The following is a 23708-nucleotide window of genomic DNA, read 5'->3' as shown; positions in this document are numbered from 1 at the left end:
CCAAATTCATATGAAGTCCTCCTCCCCAAGCCCCCACCCCTCAGAATGTGACCATATCTGGAGAGGGGGTCTTTACAGAAGTAATCAAGTTAAGATGAGGTCATTACGATGGGCCCTAACCCAACATGGCTGTGTCCTTATAAAAAGGGGAGGGACTTCCCTGGTGGTCCAGTGGTTAAGAATCTGCCTTCCAAAGGAGGGGACCTGGGTTCGATCCCTGGTTGGGGAACTAAGATCCCACATGCTATGGGACAACTAAGCCTGCGCGCCACAACTACTAAGCATGCAGGCCACAACTAGAGAGAAGCCCACGCACCGCAACGAAGATCCCGAATACCGCAACTAAGGCTAGACACAGCCAAAAATACATGTTTTTAAAATATATACATACATATAAAAAAGGGGGAGATGTGGACACACACACAGGGAGAGAGCCCTGTGTGAAGGTGGAGGCAGAAATGGGGGTGACGCTTCCAAAGCCAAAGGCCCCAAAGAAAACCACCAGCACCTGGCAGGGCAGGGAGCAGACCGTCCCTCACAGCCTCGGGAGGCTCCAACCTGCCGACACCTCGATCTTGGGCTTCTGGCCCCCAGACGGTGTGAGTAAATTCCGGTGTTTAAGGCGCCGCGGTTATGGTACTTTGTTATGGCAGCCCTAGCAAACCAGGCCAAGTGGGAGAGAGAAACCCAGCAAACTGAAAAACTACCCATTAGTGTATGTCACTCTGAGCCTATGCTTGTGTGTATCCTGCAGGCTGACCTCTGACGAGTACAAACACAGACATTCCATTTGTGTTTTCTATCCACTTGCATTGTATGAAATTTCTACCATGTTTCAAAGTTTTTAAAGAAGTGAGAACAAACCTGTCGTTACCAACATTAACCAGACCACAACCTACCCCAGCCATTTGCACTGTCCCTAAGCAACCCTCCCCGCCATCCCTGCCACATGCACAGAGCAGCCCCCCGAGGGCCCTTGGGGGCTGCCCGCCCTCCTCCTTTCACAGTCCCTGCGGGGCAGGCTCGGCCTGGCCCGAGGTCCCAGGGCTGCTGTCCTCGACCTCATCCCTGTGTTGGAAACTTCTCTCCTGAGCCCCGGCCTGCAGGGGGAGGAGCCCACCCCTCCTCCAGGCTGACCCAGTCACCCTCCCCCACCCTGAGCCTGGCCTACGGGGCAGGGGCTGTACCTTGGCATCCAGAGCGCCCACCTTCACCCCACACCCCACCCTACACACGCAAGCTGGCGTGAACTTTTTTGTTTATTTATTTAAAACAAACATCTGTGCGCTCCGTACGGGTCTGGCTCCCGGGTGGGCGGGCAGGGGGCCAAGCTGGGTGGGAGAGCAATGGCAGCTGGAGTGGGTGGGGAGGGGGTCCGGCCCCTCACCGGGCCGGTGGGGCCAGCTTCCCCATTTCTGCTACCCGGCCCACTGCCCCGTGGCAGCCCCCTCCCCGGCCCACGACAACGGCTCCCTGTGGGAAACCGGGGTGACGAGGCTCGTCCTGAAGCAAAATGAACAGACGCCTTGGGTGGGACCTAACCCCGCCCCCCAGTCCCAGGCTGGCAGCAGCCACCATCCAAACTGGGTGTAAGAGATCCGCCCGTTCAGGAGGGCAGGGGTCGCCAGGAGAAGTCGGGCGGTGCCTGGCAGCCCGGTTCACCCCGTGGCCCTGGGGGTGGTAGGCAGAGCTGGGCAGGGGCGAGGGGCTGGCCAGACCCCAAGGCTTTAAGGCAGAGCAGGGTGAGGGTGTGCGCAGCCCGGGGCCGGGCCAGCCTTTGGCACAATGAGGGGAGGGCGGCGCGATGGCCGAGGAGGGCGGGGCTGGAGGGGCCTGAAGCCCTCGGTCCTGGACCTCCCACTCCAGGGCCTTGGCGGGCGGGCACTGGGGGCACAGGGTGAGATCTCAGCCACCGCCCGACTTCCGTTCCCACAGCGTGACCTTGACCCAGCTCCGGCGGTCAGCAGAGCGTGTCCGTGTTGAAGGAGAGCTGGGCCTGCGGGACAGGGACAGGCCTGGCTCGGGCGTCTGGCCCCGCGCCTGCCCCAGGCTGGCCCGCACGCAGGCTCTGCCACCTCTGTCCGCCCTGAGCTTCCTCTCAGGGGTCAGCTCCCCGCGTGGCCTGCCTCTGCCAGGCCGGTGGCTGCTGTCCCCAGGCTCTGCTCCCCCCACCTCCGCTCTGCCTGTCTCTGAAATGCCCTCCGTTTCCAAGCTGTGCTGAGTTCTGTGTGGGTCTGTCTCCTCTGCCTGTGCCCAGGCCTCCTGTGTCCACTATAGTCCTGACCATCAGGCGGGTCCCTCTGTTCCCGTGAGCTCAGGACAGCAGGGGCCCCGGGGCCACCCCCCAGCCCCACCCCCACCCCCACCCCGAGCCTGGGCTCTCTGGCCGGCTTGGCTGCCCTGACTCTAGGACCCCGCTCACCCTCTCCTCCTCGAAGCTGATGAGGCCCTCGTCCTCCGTGTCCAGGTCCTCGGGCTCGTCGGCCACGAGCGCCCGCAGCTCCGTGGTGGGGGGCCGAGGCCGGAAAAAGCTGAGCAGGCGGCCCAGCGGGGACTGCAGCGCCGAGGGGGGCTCTGCCTCCTGCGGCTCCAGGTTGTCGCTCTGCTTCTTGGCGAAGTTCACGAACACCTGGTGGGCAGGGGCAAGGGGGTGGGTGGGGGCCAGCCCAGGCGGGCCCGGCGGCCCCGGCCCAGGGCACTCACGTTGTCCAGGGTGGTCTGGCTGACTGAGTAGTCCTCGAGGCCCAGCACGCCCACCACCTGCTCCATCTTGCTGAACACCTGCGCCAGCGAGATGTGCTCCGACTTGAGCTGGTACTGCACCTTTGTGTGGTGCCGCTCCTGGCGGGGCACAGCGGTCAGAGGCCGCTCGGCAGTGCCGCCCCGCCCCGCCCCTCGCCCCGGGGCCCCGCCCACCTTGAGCACGGCCTCCGGGAAGTTCCTGCTGAAGAACCGCACCACGTCCTTCACGTTCTGGCTGCCCTTGGTCCTCACCGTGATCATGTAGCCGTCCCCGAACCTGCGGGACAGGCCCTTGGCCCCAGCCCGGCCGCCAGGGGAGCCCAGCCTCCGCCTGCCGCGGCCCACAGCCCACCGTCCCTGCCGCCCCCGCTGCTCACCGGTTCTTCAGATGCTGGATGCTGCCCAGACAGCGCAGGCGCCCGTTCACCATGATGGCCAGCCGCGTGCACAGCGCCTCGCACTCCTCCATGCTGAGGGCGAGACGCACAGGCTGGCACGGGAGGTGGGGAGGGCCCGATGTGCGGGGGCGGGGGGGGGTGGGGGCGAGCGGACCTGTGCGAAGTGAGCACCACCGAGCGCCCTGTCTTGATGAGGTCCAAAATGAGGTTCCAGAGGAAGCGCCGAGCCTTAGGGTCCATGCCTGTGGTGGGCTCGTCCTGGGGGTGGTGCCAGGCTCAGCTGCTGGACCCGTTCACCCCAGCTAGCCCCACCAGCTGCTTCCTGCCCGGCCCCCCAGGAAGACAAAGGCGGGGCACCCGACCCCCGTCCCACCCCCAGGCTCACCAGGAAGACGAATGCAGGGCACCCGACCCCCGTCCCACCCCCGGGCCCCCCACAAAGACAAACACGGGGCACTGGACCCCCATCCCACCCCCGGGCCCCCCAGAAAAAGGGGGGCACTTGACCCCCATCCCCCCAGGCCCCCCAGAAAGACAAAGGCGGGGCGCTTGACCCCCATCCCACCCCCGGGCTCACCAGGAAGATGAATGCAGGGCACCCGACCCCCATCCCACACCCGGGCCCCCCAGAAAGACAAAGCCGGGGCACTAGACCCCCATCCCACCCCCGGGCCCCCCAGAAAGACAAAGGCGGGGCACTGGACCCCCATCCCACCCCAGGGCCCCCCAGAAAAAGGCGGGGCACTTGACCCCCATCCCACCCCCAGGCCCCCCAGAAAGACAAAGGCGGGGCGCTTGACCCCCATCCCACCCCCGGGCTCACCAGGAAGATGAATGCAGGGCACCCGACCCCCATCCCACACCCGGGCCCCCCAGAAAGACAAAGCCGGGGCACTAGACCCCCATCCCACCCCCCGGCCCCCCAGAAAGACAAAGGCGGGGCACTGGACCCCCATCCCACCCCAGGGCCCCCCAGAAAAAGGCGGGGCACTTGACCCCCATCCCACCCCCAGGCCCCCCAGAAAGACAAAGGCGGGGCGCTTGACCCCCATCCCACCCCCGGGCTCACCAGGAAGATGAATGTAGGGCACCCGACCCCCATCCCACCCCCGGGCCCCCCAGAAAGACAAAGCCGGGGCACTAGACCCCCATCCCACCCCCGGGCCCCCCAGAAAGACAAAGGCAGGGCATCCGACCCCCATCCCACCCCCAGGCCCCCCAGAAAGACAAAGCCGGGGCACTGGACCCCCATCCCACCCCCGGGCTCACCAGGAAGATGAATGCAGGGTACCCGATGAGGGCAATGGCTGTCGACAGCTTCCGCTTGTTGCCTCCGCTGTAGGTACCGGCAGGCTTGTCCGCGTACTTGGTCAGCTCCAGCTTCTCCAGGGCCCACTTCACCACCTGGGAGGGAGAACGACGTCAGGGGCCCTCGCTACACACCAGCCCCCTCCCCCGCCGGGCGACCCTCACCCGGGCCTCATCCTTCCAGGGGATGCCGCGGAGCCGCGTGTACAGCTGCAGGTGCTCCCGGGCCGTGAGCTCATCGAACAGGGCGTCGAACTGTGGGCAGTAGCCCAGGCTCTGCTGCACCTGGAGCAGCTCCTTGAGCACGCTGAGGACACAGCGCCGTCAGCACAGGTCACTGCCGTCGCCCCGCCCACCCGCCCGCCCGCCCACACCCGCGCCCCGCACCTGTGCCCGTTGACAAAGGCCTCGCCCCCCGTCGTGCTCTCGTCGCCCGTCAGCATCTTGAAGGTGCTGGTCTTGCCCGCGCCGTTGACGCCCAGGAGGCCGAAGCACTCGCCAGGACGCACGCCCAGGCACAGGCGGTCCACAGCCAGGATGCGCCCGAGCTTCCGCGACTTGTACACCTGTCAGAGGTGAGCGGGCGGCCCACTCAGCGGGGCAGGCGGGCCGCCGCCCGGCCGGACTCCACCTGGGCCCACCCTACCCCGAGCCCCGCCCCCACCCGCCCAGGGCCCACCTTGGTCAGGTTCTCGATTTTGACCATGTCGTTGTCAGCGTCGCCCCGCAGCACTCGCTGCCGCTCGCTGGCCACGTCCACGTCGTCCTCCACGGGCTTTGTCGACACGGGCATGCGCCTGGGAGAACACGAGGGCATGGCCGGGACCCCCGCCATCGCCCAGCGCTTGCCCCACCGCGGCCACGGCGGGAAGGAGGGCGGCGCCCAGCCTGGCCCCCCCCCACCCCGCCCCGTGAGTCGCCCGGCGCGCGCCCACTCACTGCGGCTGCCGCAGGAAGTTATACTGGCACATGATGGTGAGAAGGAAGCCCACGAAGCCCTCGACCGTCATGGCCACCAGGCCCCTGGTGACAATGTCCCACTCGAACGGGGACTTCATCTTGTCAAACTGGCCTGTGGGGCAGCTGGTTCAGGGCTGGGCCTGGGGCCTCAGGAGCCCCCATTCGCCCCCAGGCCCGGAAGCCCCCCCAGCCTCCCCGCCCAGGGGCGCACGCTGTCACCCCTGCCGGCCTCACCGATCTTGGCGTAGTACTCGTTGATGTACTCGTTGTAGGCCATCTCCATGAGTCCGTGGCCCAGGTTGTAGTTGGGGAAGATGAGGAAGCAGCTTTTCAGGTAACTGTTGACAACCTTCAGGTCCTGGAGGCTCACGGGGGTCAGGGCACAGCCTCAGCCCCGCCGCGCCGCCATCCCATCACCCCAGCGCCCCGCCATCCCATCACCCCGCCGCCCCGCCCCACCTTGTCATGCTCAAAGAGCTGCAGTAGGAAGGTGGCCACGGTGGCCGTGATGCCGATGAAAAGGTTGATGACAATAAGAAACACATAGGCCGAGCTGGGGACCTCGAACCAGAAGGAGGCCGGGTACATGATGGGGGTGATGGACCACCTGCAGGTGGCAGGCGGGCGGAGGTCACTGGGCGGCCTGAGCCTGCCCTGCGCCCACTCCCCCCGCCGGCCCACTCCCCCTTACCCGTAGAGCAGGAAGAGGGAGAGTACGGCGGGGAAGTTGGTGGGTGACGTGTAGGCCGGCAAGTCAAACACAAATAGGATGATGACACAGCAGGTGGCCGGGACCAGGTAGTTGAGCTACCAGAGCAGGGGTGGCAGGTGAGGGGCCAGGGAGGGGGTGAGGCCCGGGGGCGGGGGTGGGGGGCCCGGGGGCAGAACCAGGGGCCCAGCAGGGGACGGGGGTGGGGGACGGGACAGCCAGGGGTCTGGGAGCACACCATGTCCCACACGTAGTTAGCCAGCCAGTAGATGACAGGGTTACAGCCGCTGACAAACTGCAGGTGCTTGGCCTTGGTGGACTTCTCAGCCACCAGAAAGACCACGAAGCTGGCCGGCACGAAGGACATGGCCACGATGATGAAGATGGCGATGACCACATCCGTGCCCTGCAGCCTGGGGGCGAGGCGGCCCTCAGCCCTGCGCGGCATGCAGTCCCACAGCGGCACCCCCCGCCCCCGCCCGCCCCCGCACCTACAGGTAATCCAGAGAGAGGCTAGCGCTCGTCTTGTTCATGGGATGGTTGGTGACGGTGATGCCTGCGGCACAAGGAGGGCAGCCTCAGGGGCCTGCTCTGTGCCCGGCCTGGCCCACCCCCCGCCCCAGCTCACCCACCATAGGCCGCAGGGCTGCCCTTGCTCTTGGGCAAGTTGGCACGCAGGATGGCATTGTTGAGGCTGTTGAGGTAGGTGGGCATGCTGTGGTAGCCCTTGTTGTTGTAGAAAACCTGCGGGGAGTACACAGAGACCCCGAGAGCCATGTCGGTCCCTGCAGACCTCAGGCGAGGGCCAGAAGGGCCGGGGCCCGGGGCCAAGCGGTGCTCACCTGGGCTGCCCGCCGCACCGCGATCCTCCGCACCATGGCCGGGGCCCGGGCGCCAAACGAGGCTGGGATGGACTTCTGGACGTTGCCGAAGGTGATGGCCCCGTACCTGGGCAGCAAGTCGAGGACCGGTGAGCCAGGCGGGAGACGGGCGTCTGCTCCTCGCCCACGGCCAGCGCGCCCCTCCCGCCTGGCTCACCGGTGCAGCCGGAAGCGGTCGGAGGTAAAGAGCAGGTACTCAGAGACATTGTGGCCGGTGATGTCGGTCAGGATGTCACCCGTGACCACCCGCATCTGGGGCGGGTGCCCGCCCACACTGCCGGGACAGGAGAAGCCGGTGCCCTGCCCAGAGCAGGTGCAGCGGACGGGCTCCCGCACCAGGCGTGGCAGGGAGGGTGCCGACGTCCAGTTCTCTGTGGGCACAGCGGGCAGAGTCAGCCCAGCCCGTGCTGCCCCGAGCCCCAGGCATCCCCACCAGCCGGTACCTGGCGAGGAGGTGGGCAGCAGGGAAGTGTTCCAGGCCTGCGGTGGGTCCTCGTCCAGGGACACGGGGGAGTCAGACGGGGCAGGCGAGGGTGGGGGCGGCACAAAGTTGGACAGCGGCAGCCCCTGCGTGAAGGACTCGAGGCACATGCTGTCGAAGAACCGCGTGGCCAGCAGGCGCGACTCACCACTGCTCAGGTTCAGTGTGGGCCCCAGCGAGCCGTTAGCCGGAGACTTGAGCACACACGTGGCGCCCACGCCTGACGGCAGCCGGAAGGTGCTCACCAGCTGCTGGGGTCCGGCGTCGGGGGACAGCCGCAATCTGGGAGAGCACAGAGCCAGTCTGGGTTCGGGGACAGGACCCCCCCCCAGCTCTCGCACCGGCCCCCACCCCGCAGGGCAGCCTGTCCCACGGCCTCACCGGTATTCCCGGCGCTCCTCGTTGGCATAGGGGATGAAGTTGCCGCGGGGCTGGGTGTAGTTGTGGTACTGGGAGGGAGACAGGACCAGCGGGGGCAGGTCGCCTGGTGGGGTGCACGGGGAAGCCTGAGCAGGTTCCTGTGGCCTGCCAGCATCCCCTAGGCCCAGGTCCCCTCTTCCCAATACCCACAGGGCCCAAGCTTGGGGTCTGGACCCCAAGAAGGCAGGAATCCCAGATGAGCCTAGGAGCATGCCCACCAGCCTCAGGCGCAGCGCCCAGGCCCAGAGCAAGTGTGGGTTCCCCACACGGCTCCCGAGCAGGGCAGACGTCCTGATGCCTGGCCGGGCAGCCATACCGATCTCTGGGACGGAGAGTGCCACCGTCATAGCCACGCAGACAAAGAAGGCAGGTAGCAGGATCTGAGAGGACAGTGCCTTGGAGTTGCGTCGAGCACAGTGGAAGCGCTTCACCAGGAGCCCGTGGAACTGGCGCACCTTCAGCCACCAGCCCTCCAGCTTGCGGCTGCCCTGGCCGACCCGCAAGAGGGTCTCCGCCTCGGCCTCTGCACGGGAGGGGCTGCTGAGCAGGGGGCCCTAACCACCCTCCCGGGACCCTGCGGCCCCACCCAGACGCCGCCCACCTTGCAAGCTGACGTTGTCAGGGTCCTGCAAGTTGTCACAGAGGGGGCGGTAGTCGCCACAGACATCGGTGTAGCCGGCCCCCTCGTCACCACGGGCAGAGCCCACCGAGGACGCAGACTGCAGCGACACCTGTGACTGTGCCAGCTCTGTGCACCGGGCCAGGTTGCCAGCGTGCCCCTCCCTCGACAATGAGTCCACGGCCCCAGGCAGCACGTCTTTCCTGGACTCCTTCACGTCTGCAGCGGCAGAGAAGCCACGGAAGGGGATATGGGGCTCAAGGCTGCCTGCCACCTGCAGGCCTGTCCAGGACCCCAGCCTCCACACTCACCTACCCACGGAGGGGCCCAGACCCAGTCTGACCCTGGGGAGATCTGGATCCTTACTCCCACCTAAGACCCTTGGCCCCCACAGACAGAGGAAGAGTGAGGCCCAAGTCCGGACCTGGTGGAGTAGGGGGGTGGGGGCAGGGGCAGAGCTGGTCAGTCGCTCTGGAGCCTCTCACCTGCCTCGCTGTTCTCCAGCGACTGGTCCTCCTCCGATACCTTAAGGAACACCTCCTCCAGTGTCGTGTCCATCAGCCCAAAGCTGCTCAGGTGCAGGGCATCCAGACTGCGCTCCAGGTGCTGTGAAAGAGCTAGGTGAGGCCCACCTCAGGGTGGGAGGGGGGACCGCACAGGGAGGGTTGGGCCCACCTCCCCTCCAGCCCCGCCTCTTCCACTGGCCCCGCCCCTGAGCCCAGCCCCGCCTCCTCCAACAGTCCCACCTCCCCTTCGGCCCCGCCTCCTCCACTGGCCCCACCCCTGAGCCCAGCCCCGCCTCCTCCAACAGTCCCACCTCACCCTGCAGCCCCACCTCTGCTGGCCCTGCCCCCGAGCCCTACCCCAGCTCCACCTCCTCTACCAGCCCCACCTCCTCTGCTGAACACACCTCCTGGGCAGCTCCACCTCCTACACTGACCTCTCCCCTGAGCCCCAACCCCTCCACCAGCCCAGCCCCACCCCCACACCTGAAAGAGGCGCTCAAAGGCTCCCTTCTTGGCGGCCTCGCTGGGCAGGATGTAAGAGAGCTCGGTGCTGGTGTCCGAGACCAGCAGGCAGGAGGCCACGTGTTTGCGGATGAACTGGGAAACCTGGGGCTCGGAGCAGCTGCTCAGCTGGGCCCGACCTGGGGGGCTGGCTGTCAGCCCTGGTTCTGGGAGGGTAGGGAAGGCTTCACTCAGGGGCTGGCGGAGGGTGTGAGCCAGGCCCAACCAGCACCCTGGGCCCACTGGGGCAATGGTGAGGGCCCAGCCCCTCCACCTCACTGGTCTTGGGAAGGGGTCCGGGGTAGGCGGCCTCAGCACAGACCTTGGGGGTCCCCGGGCTCGGCAGGCCGCTTGACCAGCGTGAGGCGGTAGCCATCCCCGTAAGCACCCTTGAGAAACAGCGGGGAGCCACAGCACTTGAGCTTGCCGTGGGAGATGATGGCAATGCGATCTCCAAGCAGGTCGGCCTCGTCCATGTGGTGGGTGGACAGGAGGATGGTGCGGCCTGCGGGAGGTCAGGATCGGGGTCGGGGGGGGGGCGGCCGGGCAGGGCTGGGCAGGGGGCTGCTCACACCCACCCCGCGCCCCGCCCACCTGGCTTGTACTTCAGGATGAGGTCCCAGATGGCGCGGCGTGCGTAGGGGTCCACGCCGGCCGTGGGCTCATCCAGGATGATGGCACGGGAGCCGCCCACAAAGGCGATGGCCACGGAGAGCTTGCGTTTCATGCCGCCGGACAGCGTCTGCACCAGCGAGTGCCGCTTGTTGGAGAGCTCCAGGTCCTCGATCATCCTGAGAGCAGGACAGGAGGGTCGGAGCAGCCCTCGGGAGCCGGCGCCTCTGCCCGCAGCCTGGCCTCCCACCCGAGCCCCACCCACTTGTCCATCTCCTTGCGGATCTCCCCCTGGGCCATGCTCTTGAGCCTCGAGTAGAACCAGAGGTGCTCCTCCACCGTGAGCCGGTCGAAGAGCACGTTGTGCTGGGGGCACATGCCCAGGTTCTTGCGGATCTCGCCCATCTCCGTGCGAATGTCGTGCCCGTAGATGGTGGCCGAGCCCGATGTCGGTGGGAACAGGCCGGTGAGGATAGACCTGGGCGGGGAGGCGGGGTCATGGCCCCCACCTCCTGCAGGGAGCCCTCCCTGCCGCCCGCTCCGTCAGGAACTCCGGGCCGACCCCCACACACTCACATGGTAGTGGTCTTGCCAGCCCCGTTGTGGCCCAGGAAGGACACCACCTGGTTCTCATAGAGGTTTAGGCTCAGCCTGTTCAAGGCCAGCTTCTTGTCGTTCTTGTAGACCTTGGTGAGCTTGTCCACGCAGACCACCAGCGGCAGGTGGGTGGGCTCCTCCTCCATGCCCCGCGTCTCCTCTGCACCAGGGCCAAGGGTCAGCGCCAGGGCTGCCTCCAGCCGCTGAAGCTCAGCCACTGCCCGTCCCCGCCCTGGTGCCCGCTCACCCAAGCGCCGGCTCTCCATGGCACAGGCCTGGTCCTCCTCCATGACACTGAGGCGGGGCGCGCGAGCCCACGGCCAGCTCCACTCCCACGCTTCCGTCCGCCCGCTGCCCAGCCAGTAGGACTTCTGCAGTGGGAAGTACCAGGGCCGGGGCAGCCCGTACATGCCTATGGGGTAGAGGGGAGGCTGACCCAGGGTCTGGGGTCACTGTCTACCCCAGGCCATGGGTCCCCCTAGAGACAGCCTCCTCCTCCCCTCCCACACCCCTCCCAAGGGCTGGCACCTGGGTGCACGGCCTCGATGTACCACGTGAGCACACCGTAGACGACTGCGTCTGCCATCAGCATGGTGACAGCCAAGAGCAGGTTGAAGTCGTCCCCTTCCACGGGCGACTGGCTGAACGTGTGCCACTGGATGCCTACGCCCGCCACCTCGTACAGGGCGAAGTACTTGGAGCCCAGGCCGAAGGCTGTCGTGGACATCAGGGACTGAGGAGACGGCGGTGTCAGTGGGGGAGAGGAGGCTGGACACCTCCACCCCTGGCCCACCCCCATGACCCTCACCGCGATGCACTTCTCGAAGGCGGTGATCTTGTCGTGGGCCACCTCCTCGCGGATCGCCACATACATGTAGGGCACGTAGCTCAGGAAGTAGATGATGCCGCCGCAGGCCGAGGCCAGCTTGGCCTTGGAGTACAGCACGGACACCAGGAAACTGGGGGCACGCAGGGCCACGGCTGTCAGCCACACCTTGAGCGCTCGGAGCCACCCTCGAGGCCCACCCTGCGCCCGCTGCCAGCCACACAGCGCTCACCAGAACATGATGGTGGCCACGGCGTAGACGGCCAGAAAGAGCCAGATGATGACCACGTGGCTGTGCATGAGGACCTGGCCGTACTTGAGGATGGCGGTCAGCGCCGTCACCGAGATGGAGAGCTGCACAAAGCCCGTGATGAACCAGGCCACCCAGTGCACGGCATTGTTCAGGCCCATGGTCTTCATCACCTGTGGGCAGGCGGGCGGGCATGAGACCCTGGGACAGGGGCACCAGGGAGGAACACCCTGCCCCTGCCTTGACAGCCCAGGTCCGGGGAGGGAGGGCTGCCCACAGCTACCCCCCTCACCTGTAGTCCTCCCCCTTCTCTAACTTCTATCTTTTTTTTTTTTTTTCCTGCAGTATGCGGGCCTCTCACTGTTGTGGCCTCTCCCGTTGCGGAGCACAGGCTCCGGACACGCAGGCCCAGCGGCCATGGCTCACGGGCCCAGCCGCTCCGTGGCATGTGGGATCTTCCCGGACCGGGGCACGAACCCGTGTCCCCTGCATCGGCAGGCGGACTCTCAACCACTGCACCACCAGGGAAGCCCTAACCTCTATCTTTACCGCCCCCATTCCCCACCTCCATCCCTCCCCTCTTCTCTCCTCCCCCATCTTCCCCTCCATCCCTCCCCTCTTCTCCCCTCCCCCATCTCCCCGCTCCATCCCTCCCCTCTTCTCCCCTCCCCCATCTCCCCGCTCCATCCCTCCCCTCTTCTCCCCTCCCCCATCTCCCCGCTCCATCCCTCCCCTCTTCTCCCCTCCCCCATCTCCCCCTCCATCCCTCCCCTCTTCTCCCCTCCCCATCTCCCCCTCCATCCCTCCCCTCTTCTCCCCTCCATCCCTCCCCTCTTCTCCCCTCCCCCATCTCCCCCTCCATCCCTCCCCTCTTCTCCCCTCCCCCATCTCCCCCTCCATCCCTCCCCTCTTCTCCCCTCCCCCATCTCCCTCCTCCATCCCTCCCCTCTTCTCCCTCTCCTTCATCTCTTCAGCTCCAACCCCGCACCTCCTTTAGCCGATGCTCCTTCTCCGCCACAATGTGCTGGATGGTCATGGCCACGGAGTAGACCCAGGAAATCACCATGCAGAGCGGCATCATGTGCTCGATGACAAACAGAAAGCTGGGGAGGGGGAGGGGAGGGGCGTGAAGGTGGGGCTCCACCCCAGCCCCAGGCACCCAGCACTCGGTCCACACTCACTCGTCCCGTGTGTAGCAAGGGTAGGGGAACATCTGCACGTAGTTGCCTGGCTCCACCACGTCGTGGCCCACGAAGGTGTCAATGATGGCGCGCTCCATCATGTCTGCGGTGGGGGGCAGCGGTCAGCGGAGGCCGCGCCCCGCCCCCCGCGGCCCCAGGGCCGGCCCTCACCCTGGATCCAGACGAAGCCATACAGGAAGTAGAAGCGGCCGCCGGTGTTGGGCCCCGGCCGCCAGTAGGCCCTGCGGATCTCGTTGGTTTTCTCAGTGAAGCTGGAGTTCTGGCGGATCTTGTAGTGCACGTGGGGTGGCAGGGAGCCGTCCTTGCGGGTCTGGAAGATCACGCCTGGGACGGGACGGGGGCGGGGCCGAGGACCGGGTGTCAAGGGGTGTGGGGCGGGGAGGGACTAGGGGAGGAGGGAGGCAGAGAAGCAGGGGCCGGGACCTGCCCAGGGGACTGGCTCACTGGCAAACACGGTGACGTTGTCCTGGTAAGCCTGGTTGAGGGTGTAGTTGACGATGCTCTCCTCGTCGGGAAAACCCTTGAAGATGTCCACACTCACCTGCGGGGAGCGAAGGGGCATCCTCAGAGCCGACCCCAGGCACCAGCGGACCGCGGGGCTCGCCCACCCACCTTGGACATGAACTGGATCCAGCCGCAGGCCGCATTGTCGATGGTGTCCAGCTGCTGCAGGAGGACCGAGCCATTGGGCAGGGAGAAGTTGTCCTGGCGCAGGGCAGGCGGCAGCTCCTCTGGCGACAGGCTCAGTGCCTCCGGGTGCAGCCGCAGCTCTGCCACATACTGGGGGGTGAGGGAGGCCAGCTCAGAGGGTGGCCTGAGGACAGAGCGGGCTCCGTGCCACCCCCACCCCAGCCCAGCACCTGCTGCAGCCAGCGCAGGTGTTGCTGCAGCCGGCCCTGCTCCAGGTAGCTGCGGATCTCAGCTGAGATGTTGAGCCAGACCTGGGCGTAGTGAGTCACGTTGCCTACGAGGGCGAAGGTCTCGTTGGCCTGCAGAGGGTGAGGGCAGAGCATGGACTCATTCAAGGACCCCAGCCAGCAAGGGGATTCTCACTCCTTGCCTCCCCCCATGGCTGGGGGCCAGCCACTGGCCAGTCCCCACCAAGCACTAATCTTGGTCTGGCCAGATTCCACCTGGAAGCTCCAAGCCCTCCCCCTCCAGGCCTCTCTTCAGCGCCTCCGCTGAAAGCCCCTCTGCCCAGCTACCAGAGAAGCACGGCCTCCGGTCCCCGCCCCACAAATACCTTCCCTGCTCCTTTGGGGGACCGCTCCACGCATCTCTTGGGCAGCCCTGACGCTTGGTCCTCGTCCTCCCCCGTGGTCATCCTAGGGACCCCCTCCACAGCCTCTCCCTTTCCTGGGCCATTTCCAGCCCTAGTTTCTACTTTTTCCAGACAGGAGCTCTACCCTGGGATGGCCACAGACACCGTGCCCTCAGCTGGCCCCAAACCACCCAGCTGCCCCGCCCAAATCTCACCCACTGGATGCTGCTCTGGACGGTTTCTGCATGCGGCCCCTCCTCTATCCTCACCAGCACTGCCCGGCCCTGGCCATGTCCAGCCAGGCCAGGACCCTGCACCACACCAGCCATCCAGTGCCTCCCCAAGGCAGCCTCCAAAACGTCCTGCCTACAGGTCCCCTCACCCACAGAGCCGAGCCAGAGCTGGAGAGCCAGGGCCGCACCCCTCCCGTGCCCATTCTACGAACCACACCACCTGCCCCCTTCTGCTCAGGGGACCCCAGCCTGCAGAACCCTCTGCTCAGCTCCTCCAGTTCCTGTCCCAGACGACACACGCAGGCCAAGTGCATCACACGGCGGACGCGCGCACCTTGAGGATGACGCGATCTGCCTCGGAGCCCGCTGGCGCGTACAGGACCTTGGGGTTGCTGGTCATGAGGTGCACGAGGAGGCCCAGGTTCCGCTGCTCCTTGCTTGTGAAGCCCAGGGAGCTCATGTTGCCCCTCCGCAGCGCCTCGGGCTCGATGGTGCTGGGGCGGGTGGCGGGTGAGACCTCAGGGGGGAGTGGGGCGTTGGCAGGGAGGGGCGAGGGGCGGGGCTTCAGAGCAGGTCCAAGTGTCAATTGATGGAGGTGGAGTGGGGGCAGTGGACCGAGCCCAGGGAGGGGGCATCAGAAGCAGGCCTGGGGTTGGGCCCCGCCCCCACCTGTCTTCCCCCCACCCTCACCTTCTCCTGCCACCCACCTACCGGTTGTTGCCACACAGGATGGGCTGCAGGCCCGCCCAGAGCTGCACAAAGGCTGAGCACTGGCCCTGCAGCACGTCCGAGGAGGAGGCCGGGGCTGCAGCGGACGGGGCACCCTCCTCGGACGTGGTGTTGGAGCCCACGCCTGCCCCAGCCCCGGTGCCGTTGGCCGCCCCGCCAGGGCCGTTGGCTGGGGGCCCAGGAGGCCGGCCCGTGCAGGCACCCTGAGGCAGCAGCCGGGCCAGGGCCGAGAGGACATCCACATCCTGCAGAACCTTTTGGGCGTCCAACAGGTCTTGCAGCAGCGCCTGCAGCCGCCGGGGAGGGGCTGGCTGCGGCTGCGGGGCGGAGCCGTTGGGGGCATCCAGGCCCAGCTGAGGGGAAACGGGGCAAGTGGGGAAACACAGGCCCAGGGAAGGGAACAGCGTCTGGGGGCTGGTCTGCAGATGGGTGATGAGGTCAGGGTAGAATGAGGAGGACACCCTCCGGGGACACGAGATGGGAGGAGGGGAGCAGGCTGGGGGGCAGGGGGCACAAGGCACAGCATTTATAGGGCCGCAGGCACACCCGTGCACAGCCTCAGGCCCAGGAGTGCCGTGACGCCGTGGAGCCCTGGCAGCAGACCTGTGGGCCAGCTGGCAGGCAGGGCCTCACCTGCTGGGCAATCTTGGCCACATCCAGTTGGTTCCGGAGCTCAGCGGCCAGCCCAGAAAAGCGCTGGGCACGCACTGCAGCCTGACCCCTGCAGATGGCGTCCTGGTAGCCCTGCAGCGCTGTCTCCTGACCCTGGGGCACCGTGAGGATCCGGCCCAACTCCCTGGAGCCTGGAGTGCAGGTGAGCTGCTCCAGGAGGGCAGGGGTCAACAGCAGCTCCTGGGGCAGGGTGCGGGGGAACAGCTGAGAAGGAGCCCCCACCAAGAGGAAACCAAGGGCCTGGCCCAAGATGGGGACCCTGCCCCACCCACTGTGCCAGGTCTGAGACCACCCAGGTTCTGCAACAATAGGTTGGGGGGGGCGGGCGGGTAGGGACGGAGACACATCACCATCCCCTCCCCGTGCCAACCACAAACTCCTGGGGACTCTCCCTCACCCCTAAGGGGGCCCCTATCTTACCCACCCAAGCAGAGACACCCACCCAGAAGCAGGCAACATGTCTCCCATCCCACTAAAAGTCCCCCTCACCTCCATCCGGAATAGGGGATTGCTGCCCCGGCGGCTCCAGGGCTCCGGATCCCTGGGGATGCCTGACCCCGCATCCAGGGCAGGTGAAGAACCAAAAAGCAGGCGATACACCTAGAGCGCGCGGGGGCCACGGCTCAGGCTGGGGGCGCAGGCTGGCGGCCCTGCATTTCCCACCCGAAACCAGGGGAGGGCAGAGCGGAGAGGCCAGGGCCGGGAGCGTCCCCGGAAGCAGACGCCTCACCTCAGGCAGGTCCACCTGGGCGGCCAGGAGAGCCTGGGCCGTACCATCAGGCAGCGACAGGTTCTGCGTCAGGAAACGCCAGAGCTCCTGTGGGTCCCTGACCGCCGAGTCCAGAGAGAAGGAGGACACTGGACAGGTAGAAGGATGGGGCTGAACGCCAGCCCTGCCTGGGGCCGACGTGCCCCGGACAGCCTCAGAGCTGAGCTCCCGGCATCACAGCTCGGTCACAGTGGCGGGTGGCGCGCCAGGCCCCAAGCACGTGCACCCTGAGAACTCAGAGCCAGCGTGTAGGTAGCAGGGCCCAAGGCACACGCAGGCCCAGGGCAGGAAGCGAACGAGCTGGGCCTCAAACCCAGCTGACACTAGAGCTCGGGGCTTGGCCGCCTGCAGCAGACGCACTGCCCCACCCACCCAGGGCGCACCTGCAGGTCGGTCAAGGTGGCTCTCCCAGGTGTCCAGGCCAGATCTGAGGGCCTCCAGGTGCTGGCGCAGCGCCTCGAGCTCCGAGCCCAGGCTGGGCCTCGCGGGGTCAAACAGGTTGCCCTCCTCCACCACGCGGTTGAGACGCTCCAACAGCTGCGTGACCCTGCACCACCACCACTGGATGTCATCCGCAGGTCGCCTAGGCCTGGGATGGGGGGCAGCCGAGGTCCGAGGGGGCACTCACGTGGAGTTGGCGTACTGAAGGAAGCCAAACTCGTCCCGCTGGCCATCCGGGCACAGCGACTGCATGACGGGCAGGATGCCGGCAGAGGTGAGGGGGGCTGCCGTGTAGAAGGCTGGGGGGCGGGCAGGTGAGAGGGCCCAGGGCGGGGCCGGGGGGAGAGAGGGAGGAATCAAGAAGGGGGAGGGAGACAGGCCGAGAAAAGAGATTTAGAGAAAGTCAGGAAGGAAAAGCAGCTTCAGGCAACAGACAAGAAACAGAGGACCGAGAGTTCTAGTGCAAATGACCCAGCAGGTCAGAGGTCAAAGGGCATCTCACCATCCCTTCCCGACAACTCCCGGAGCGCCCCCCTTCCCTCGGCCAGTCAAGGCCAAAATGCTCTGACACCTTTCCCGAGGATTCCGATGCGGCACTGCCCACAGGGCCCAGGGGAGCACGGGGGCCCCTCCTGGGCAGCGACCTCTGACCTCTCTGGCCAGCTGGTTAGCAGAGTGAATGCAGGAGCCCACAAGGGTCTAAGTGGAGAGTGGCCAGGCACCCCAGCCCAGCAAGGCGGGGCCAGGCAACCCCACAGACAGAGGGTTGACCCCGAGGAGCTTGACCTGGGAGCCACTGTGGTCCAGGGGCCTCCACCCTTGACCTCCCCCCACCCCCACCCACCGAGAGCCAGCCGCTCCTGACAGCGGGCAGGGGGCCCTGCAGGACCCAGCTGGCCAGGAGGGGCTGTTAATGCAAGCGAGCGGGCGGGGGAGGGCTCAAGCCGCACCAGGAGGCCCCGCAGGGCTCCCGTGGCTGCCGCCCGGGCCAGCCAGGAGGCGGCGGCCGCGCACTTACAGACTGCATGCAGGCCCGGGAGGAGGACAGAGACCGTGCGGGGGAGGGGCAGAACAGAACAGAGGAGAACAGTGAGAAACGGGCGCCTCGGTCACCTCGCAGCCGCGTGGCCAGCCACGTCCTCCGGCCCGGCCAGCAGGCATGGCCAGGGCCCGCGCCGGGGGACGGGCACTCAGACTGCACCGGGACGTGCGTGTGTGCTGCAGCGAGGGCCTGCCCTCCCCGCCCACCCGGCTGTGCCCGGGCCCCTCCCCTCCCCCCAGGCCCCTCACCTTCCTTCACAGAGATGGTCGGCTTCTTCTGCCGAAGCCCCAGCAGGATGAAGAAGAGGACGAGAGGGATGAAAATCTCGAAGGCCAGGACCCACTGGGAAGGGCAGGCTGAGTGAGCCACTGTGCGGGGCGGCCCGGCCCCCCACACCACCTGCCCAGCGCTGGGCAGGACAAAGCCAAACTCTCCTCTCCCTACGAGACACACGCCACCCTCCCCGCAGGGCCAGCCCAGCCCAGCCCGGGCCCTCCATGCCCCCAGGGCCACAGAGATCACGGCCCCTTCTTTCCAGGACCTCTTTGAAGAGTGAGAGGGCCAGCGTCATCCGGCTCAAGCAAATCAGGTCTCCCACCCCCAGCCCAGACTCTGCTTGCCACACTGAAGGCCAGCAGAGACAAATCAGCCAGCTTGTGGTCTACTCTGACCCTCGTGTCTGCCCAGCTCATCTTCTCTCCCATCCGCAGGGGCGCCTGGGCAAGATCTCGGAGGCAGTCTCTGGACTGGCCTGCAGCTCCCGCACGCCCCCAGGGTCAGCCCTCCTTCCCGCCACTGTGGCGCCGTCACACCCCCACACAAGGGCCTAGGCGGGGAGGCCTGGCTGTAGCCCAGGGCCCTGAGCCTCCCGGAGGACCTGCTCAGGGGTCTGACAGCCCCCAGTCCCTGAGGCACAGGTCCCTCCTTCTGCCCCGGCCCCTCTCCGTCACCCCAGGTGACTCAGGCGGGCGCGGTGGCCCTGCCTGCCTGGGGCATCAGCTCAGGGCTCCCAGGGCAGCTCCTGCCACTCCAGGCTGGGTACCAAGGTGAGCCCTGCTGGGACCTGCTCGGAGTGGCAAAGAAGTACCAGGGGCCTAGGAGCCCAGACTTCTCTCTGTCTCACCTGGAAAACGGAAGGACTTTGCCATTCCTACCTCCACCTCTCCTGGCTCGGGCAGGGAGGAGTGCAAGGGGGAGGAGGACCTCGGGCCGGCTGCTCTTTGGGGGACCACCCCCAACCCTTCCCAGAGGCACCAGGGTTGCTTCACCCTCACCCCCCACCCCAAACAGACTTCAGAGCCCCCAGTGAGTGGCGCTCCCTCTGGCCCAGGGCCCGAGCCTGGTGCCCCGGGGCGGGGGCAGCTGCTGCCCTGTTTACTGGGCTTTGACAATAGAGCTCTGTGGTCTGGAACACCCCGCCGTGTGTCTGCGCCCCACGCCCGCGCCAGCCCGCGCCAGCCTCCACCCCCACCCGGAGCCAGGATCCAGCCCAGGGCCAGCCAAGGAGGCATCGTGGACTGGGAGAGGCGCCTGCCACACGCACGCAGCGCGAGGGTGGCTGTGTGCAAGCGGCATGCGGGAGGCCAGGGTCATGGCCGCGGGGCCAGCCCCAGCCGCACCCGCCCTGCCACCAGGCACCTCCACCAGTAACTGCAGCAACAGGCCTCGCTGCCTCCTCATTGCTATAGCAACGGCCGCGCACGTGCTGCTGGGAGGAGGGAGGCCTGCTTGGCGGGCGGGCGGCCAGAAGGGCATCTGGTTACGGCAGGCAGTACAGGTTCAGCCCCACCTGGGCGCCCCACCCAGCGGCCTGCAAGGCGGTCAAACCCCTGTTCCTGGAGACCAGCCTGCCACCCCATGCTGTCCCACTCCGGGCCCCCTCCTCCTGCGTCAAGGGGAGAATAGGTGAGGCCTGAGGATGGAGGTGCTGCCCCCCGCTCCAGGGGCTTGGTGACAGTGACCTGGTCCCCCCACCAGGAGTAGCCTATGGCCCCAGGGTAGAACGATGTCCAGCTAAGAGGGCACAGGCCACACTGACAGATGGAGAAACCGAGGCACAGAGCTTGGGGAGAGGAAGCAAGCAGGGCACAGGGATCCTTGGTTGCTACCCCCAGACCAAGCTTTCCACAGGACACACGCCCCCCTCAGCGAGGCACACAGCACGCAGGGTACAACCTCTGCCAGCCAAGCCCAGGGCTCCAAGTGTGAAGCCCAAGACCCTCCCAGAAAAGTGGGGGACTGTGCCCGACATCTAGCCAGCCCCAGCCCATGGCGTGGGCCCAGCAAGGCCTCAGCCACCCTGGAGGAGGAATTTCTGGTTTGCTGTGGCCACAGACCGAGCACCTCCAGATGCCTAACCGTGCCCTGGAGTGCCGCGGGGCAGGGGCAAGGAAGGCTCTGGGGGAGGTCCAACCTGGCACGCGGGAGCTACTCCTGGGTGTAGGCCAGCGGGCACCTCCCACCTGCTTGTCAGGTACCCAACGAGCCACTGCTCCCTTCCCCGAGCCTCGGGGTCCCCCGTGGATGCTGGGGCCGTCATTGGAGCCTCTGCTCCCAGCCCCTGGGGGTCCCTCCTGCCAAGAACTCTGGGGCTGATACTACTGCATGCCCATGTCCCAGTCCCCCTTCATCCCCGATCCCTGCCCTGCTGTCACCAGTGACCCAAAACCTGAGGTGGAGGAAGGTGTGCCAGAGGCTGCCCGAGGCTGCAGGCCTGATCATGGAGCCCAGTGCCAGCCAGCCCCGGGCGCCCCGGGCAGGGAGTGTACACAGCCCTGGCTCCCTGCCAGGGCCAGGTGCCCAGGGGAATCCTGCCAGGCCCCGGCGACGATGGCCACCCTGCCCAGCTGCAGGCCTGGGTTTCCCACTGTGCACTTCAAAACCCCTCTCAAGGAGGGACCCAGGCAGGAGCTGGTCAGCCCAAGGGGTCCCGGGGCCAGGGGGAACAGGAGCCCCCCAGACCCCAGACGGGCAAGAGGATGCCTCCGCCTCAGGCTCCATCTCCAGACCCTGACCTGCTCTGGGCCCCATCCTGGAAAATCCCCAGGGCCCAGTCAGGAACCCGAGCTGCCCAGGCCTCTCTGGTGTGTGTGGCTGCCGCCGGTTGGGCAGGCCAGCAGGAGATGCCCCTGTCCTTCCCAGGGCCAGAGCAGTGACGGTCGGCATGATGACATCCGTCCCACCCCGGCACCGCCCCTCACCGGGGCTTCTGCCCCTGACAGCTGCTGTGCCCTGCAACCTCAGGCACAGGGCAGAGAGCTGGGGTGGTCACAGCTCCAAACAGCACGACCCAGTCCCCAGAGGAGGTTGGGTGGGGGAGATCAGAGAGTGGATCAGCTTCAGGGAGGATGGCCCCAAAGGACAAAAGGATGCAGGGACTCAGGCTGGCTGAGGCTGGCACAGCAAGGACACTGCCGGTGGTGAGAAAGCAGGAGCAAGGGCCAGTGGATGTGGGCGGGGGAGGGGGGAGGAGAGGTGCCTGCCCAAGGACAGAGGGCTGCTGCACGGAGGGGAGGGGCAGGGTCCCTGCAGGGGCGCCAGGGGGCTGGGCCCAGAGACCACAGAGCCTCTGAGCTGGACCCATACACCCAGCCAGCCCTCTGCCCCGGGAAGCAGAGCCTCTCAAGACCCCAGGGTCCCAGGGCCACCTCCCACCCTCGAAGCTGGCCCCGGAGAGCGCGTTGTGGAGGACGCCCGCTCCGTGACTCATCCGAGCACCACGAATGTCAGCGGACGCGGGCGGCGGGCCGGGCACTGGCGAGCCCCCTCCCCGGAGGCCGGAGCGCGGGCAGGGGCGGGGGCGGGTGAGGGGTCTCCGGCCCTCCGCCCCGCCTGCCCGGGGTCCGCGCGTGCCCGGCCGGGCCGCCGCACGTGCTCGCGGGGAGCGCGCCGCTGGCCCCGGTGCGCGCAGCCTCCCGCTCCCGCAGGCCCGCGGCGCGCGGGGTCGCTCACCGGGCTCCGGCGCTTCAGCGTCACGTTCTTCCAGAGCAGCAGCTGCAGCTGGTGCAGGAAGCCCATGGCGGGGCCGCGCTCCGGCCGCCCCCGCGCCGCGGCCCGCTCCTCTGCGCGCCCCGCCGCCCGCCGCCCGCCGCGCCGCTCGGCATCGCCCGCGCGGGGCGGCGTCTCGGGCGTCCGGGACCGGTTCGGCGCTGGCTCCGCCCCGGCGGCCGCGGCGACAGCCGCTCGCGCCCGCCCCCCGCCTGCGCCGCCCCCGCTTAAAGGGGCCGCCCGGTGCCCGCCGCTCGGGGCCCCCGCCCGCCCCCGTCCGGGCCGTTCCTGGAGCTCTGACCCGCCAAGAATGGCTTTCTGGTCTCCCCCCACCTCGCTAGGCGTTGAAGTGACGCGCCCAAGAGCCCACATCTAAACCAAGACCCCCGACTCACTCCCTTCCAGGGCGCTCTTCTCCCAGGGGCGCCAGGCCTGTGCGCAGCGCCCCACCCCCTTGAAACCCTCCTCCCACAGAGGCACCCCAAGGTCGTCACTGGCCCTGGCCGAGGGGGCCCTGAGGGGATGCTGGGAGCGGTCGTCCCCCACCAGGTCCCCACCTCCGCCTTGCCCTCCCCGCAGAAGGGCTGATGGCAGGAATTTCATCTGGACCTAAGAGACAGGTCTCAGTGCCCAGGGCACTTGGGCCCTGGAGGGAGGCAGCCGCCCACACCTGGGGAGGGGAGCTCCGCCTTGCATGCAGATCCCACCTGTGCACAGGGCGGGCCCTGCTCTCACCTGCTTCAAGGCTCAGCTTTCCTGCCCCACTGGGTGCAGCCCCGACCTGTACCCCTTACGAGGGGGTGGGGCTGGTGAGAGGGGCTGCAGGTGGGCTGCCCTACCCCTGTAAGAGTTTCCTGCGTTCCTTGTGAATGAGCCGCTTGGTGACCAAGTAGCAGGACTGGCCTGGCTGGGCTCGGCCGGGGCTGCAGCTCCCTGGGCCCAGCGAGGAAGGGAAGGGACCCAGAGAGAGAACTGCTCCCTGCAGGCGGGGTAGGCCGGAGTTCGGGGAGACTGAGGCTGCTCCCTCTGTGAGTGGCTCATTTTTCTCCCTATATGCGAGGGTGAGTCCGGCCTCTGCACAGGGAGTCTGGGGTCCAGTGAATTCCGCAGAGGTGGTTTGGTGCCTGCCGGAGCCAAGTGGCGGGACAGCCGGAGGCTGGGTCTGAGCCGGGTGGGGCGGTCCATTCCCAGGGAGGCCAGCAGAGGTCAGGCCGGCCCCTGCGGGGAACAGAGGCCTGGCGGTGGGTTCTGATGGCTCCTCCCAGCCTCAATTTCCCAACTTGTGAACGGGACGGGCAAACCGAGTGGTGTCCAGCGTCTGGGCTGCACAAAGAAGACGCATCCTAAACTGAGTGGCAGATCTGGGGGCCGCACCTCCCCACCCCGTCCCAGCTCCTTCCTCACCGGGCGAGGAGAAGCAGTCCCGGGAAGAGGGGCAGAGCACAATCCCCAACCGCTCCACCCAGCAGCCTGAGGACACTTCCTTCTCCTCGGCCAGTACCGGGTCTAGGGCAGGGCCGGAAGTCACCGGTGGGCCTTTCCCACAAGCCACGCCAAGGGGG

At 67.2% G+C, this 23708-nt stretch overlaps 1 protein-coding gene across 2 annotated transcripts; it reads right to left on the bottom strand.

Moving 5' to 3' along the window:
• Positions 1–1261: 1261 nt before the first annotated feature.
• ABCA2 (ATP binding cassette subfamily A member 2) lies at positions 1262–22228 on the bottom strand. 2 transcript variants are annotated; one of them, XM_082842887.1, is made up of 48 exons: positions 22111–22227; positions 18408–18501; positions 17305–17416; positions 17060–17223; positions 16638–16765; positions 16397–16507; positions 15869–16087; positions 15218–15588; positions 14841–15000; positions 13873–14001; positions 13625–13792; positions 13457–13553; positions 13163–13336; positions 12992–13094; positions 12799–12913; positions 11793–11983; positions 11543–11693; positions 11263–11467; positions 10982–11146; positions 10714–10894; positions 10403–10615; positions 10120–10316; positions 9848–10030; positions 9508–9692; positions 9004–9124; positions 8501–8737; positions 8216–8422; positions 7861–7963; positions 7442–7761; positions 7156–7369; positions 6960–7065; positions 6750–6861; positions 6613–6673; positions 6356–6530; positions 6100–6215; positions 5868–6015; positions 5643–5766; positions 5388–5520; positions 5128–5245; positions 4836–5014; positions 4614–4755; positions 4410–4544; positions 3295–3398; positions 3120–3212; positions 2917–3019; positions 2704–2841; positions 2423–2629; positions 1262–1996 (listed from the first exon to the last, which is right to left on the bottom strand). In XM_082842887.1, the coding sequence occupies exons 1-48, from the start codon at positions 22174–22176 to the stop codon at positions 1961–1963; spliced, it is 7314 nt and encodes a 2437-aa protein (XP_082699013.1). In that variant the 5' UTR covers positions 22177–22227; the 3' UTR covers positions 1262–1960. The 2 variants fall into 2 exon arrangements, with proteins under 2 accessions (XP_082699013.1, XP_082699014.1); XM_082842888.1 differs by having other exon boundaries at positions 7156–7761; positions 22111–22228.
• Between the last annotated feature and the right edge of the window lie 1480 nt (positions 22229–23708).

The sequence above is a fragment of the Leucopleurus acutus genome, assembly GCF_964270905.1.
Source record: "Leucopleurus acutus genome assembly, chromosome: 7".
Classification (NCBI taxonomy): domain Eukaryota; kingdom Metazoa; phylum Chordata; class Mammalia; order Artiodactyla; family Delphinidae; genus Leucopleurus; species Leucopleurus acutus.
This window is presented reverse-complemented; position numbering and strand designations above follow the sequence as displayed.

Excerpts from the sequence above, each read along its gene's own strand:
- ABCA2 (XM_082842888.1), bottom strand. The coding sequence starts at position 22,176 with ATGGGCTTCCTGCACCAGCTGCAGCTGCTGCTCTGGAAGAACGTGACG. Across the intron at positions 13,095-13,162 it reads TGGCTTCGTCTGGATCCAGG|ACATGATGGAGCGCGCCATC; the intron begins GTGAGGGCCGGC and ends CCCCCACCGCAG. Across the intron at positions 8,738-9,003 it reads GCTGGAGAACAGCGAGGCAG|ACGTGAAGGAGTCCAGGAAA; the intron begins GTGAGAGGCTCC and ends CTGCCGCTGCAG.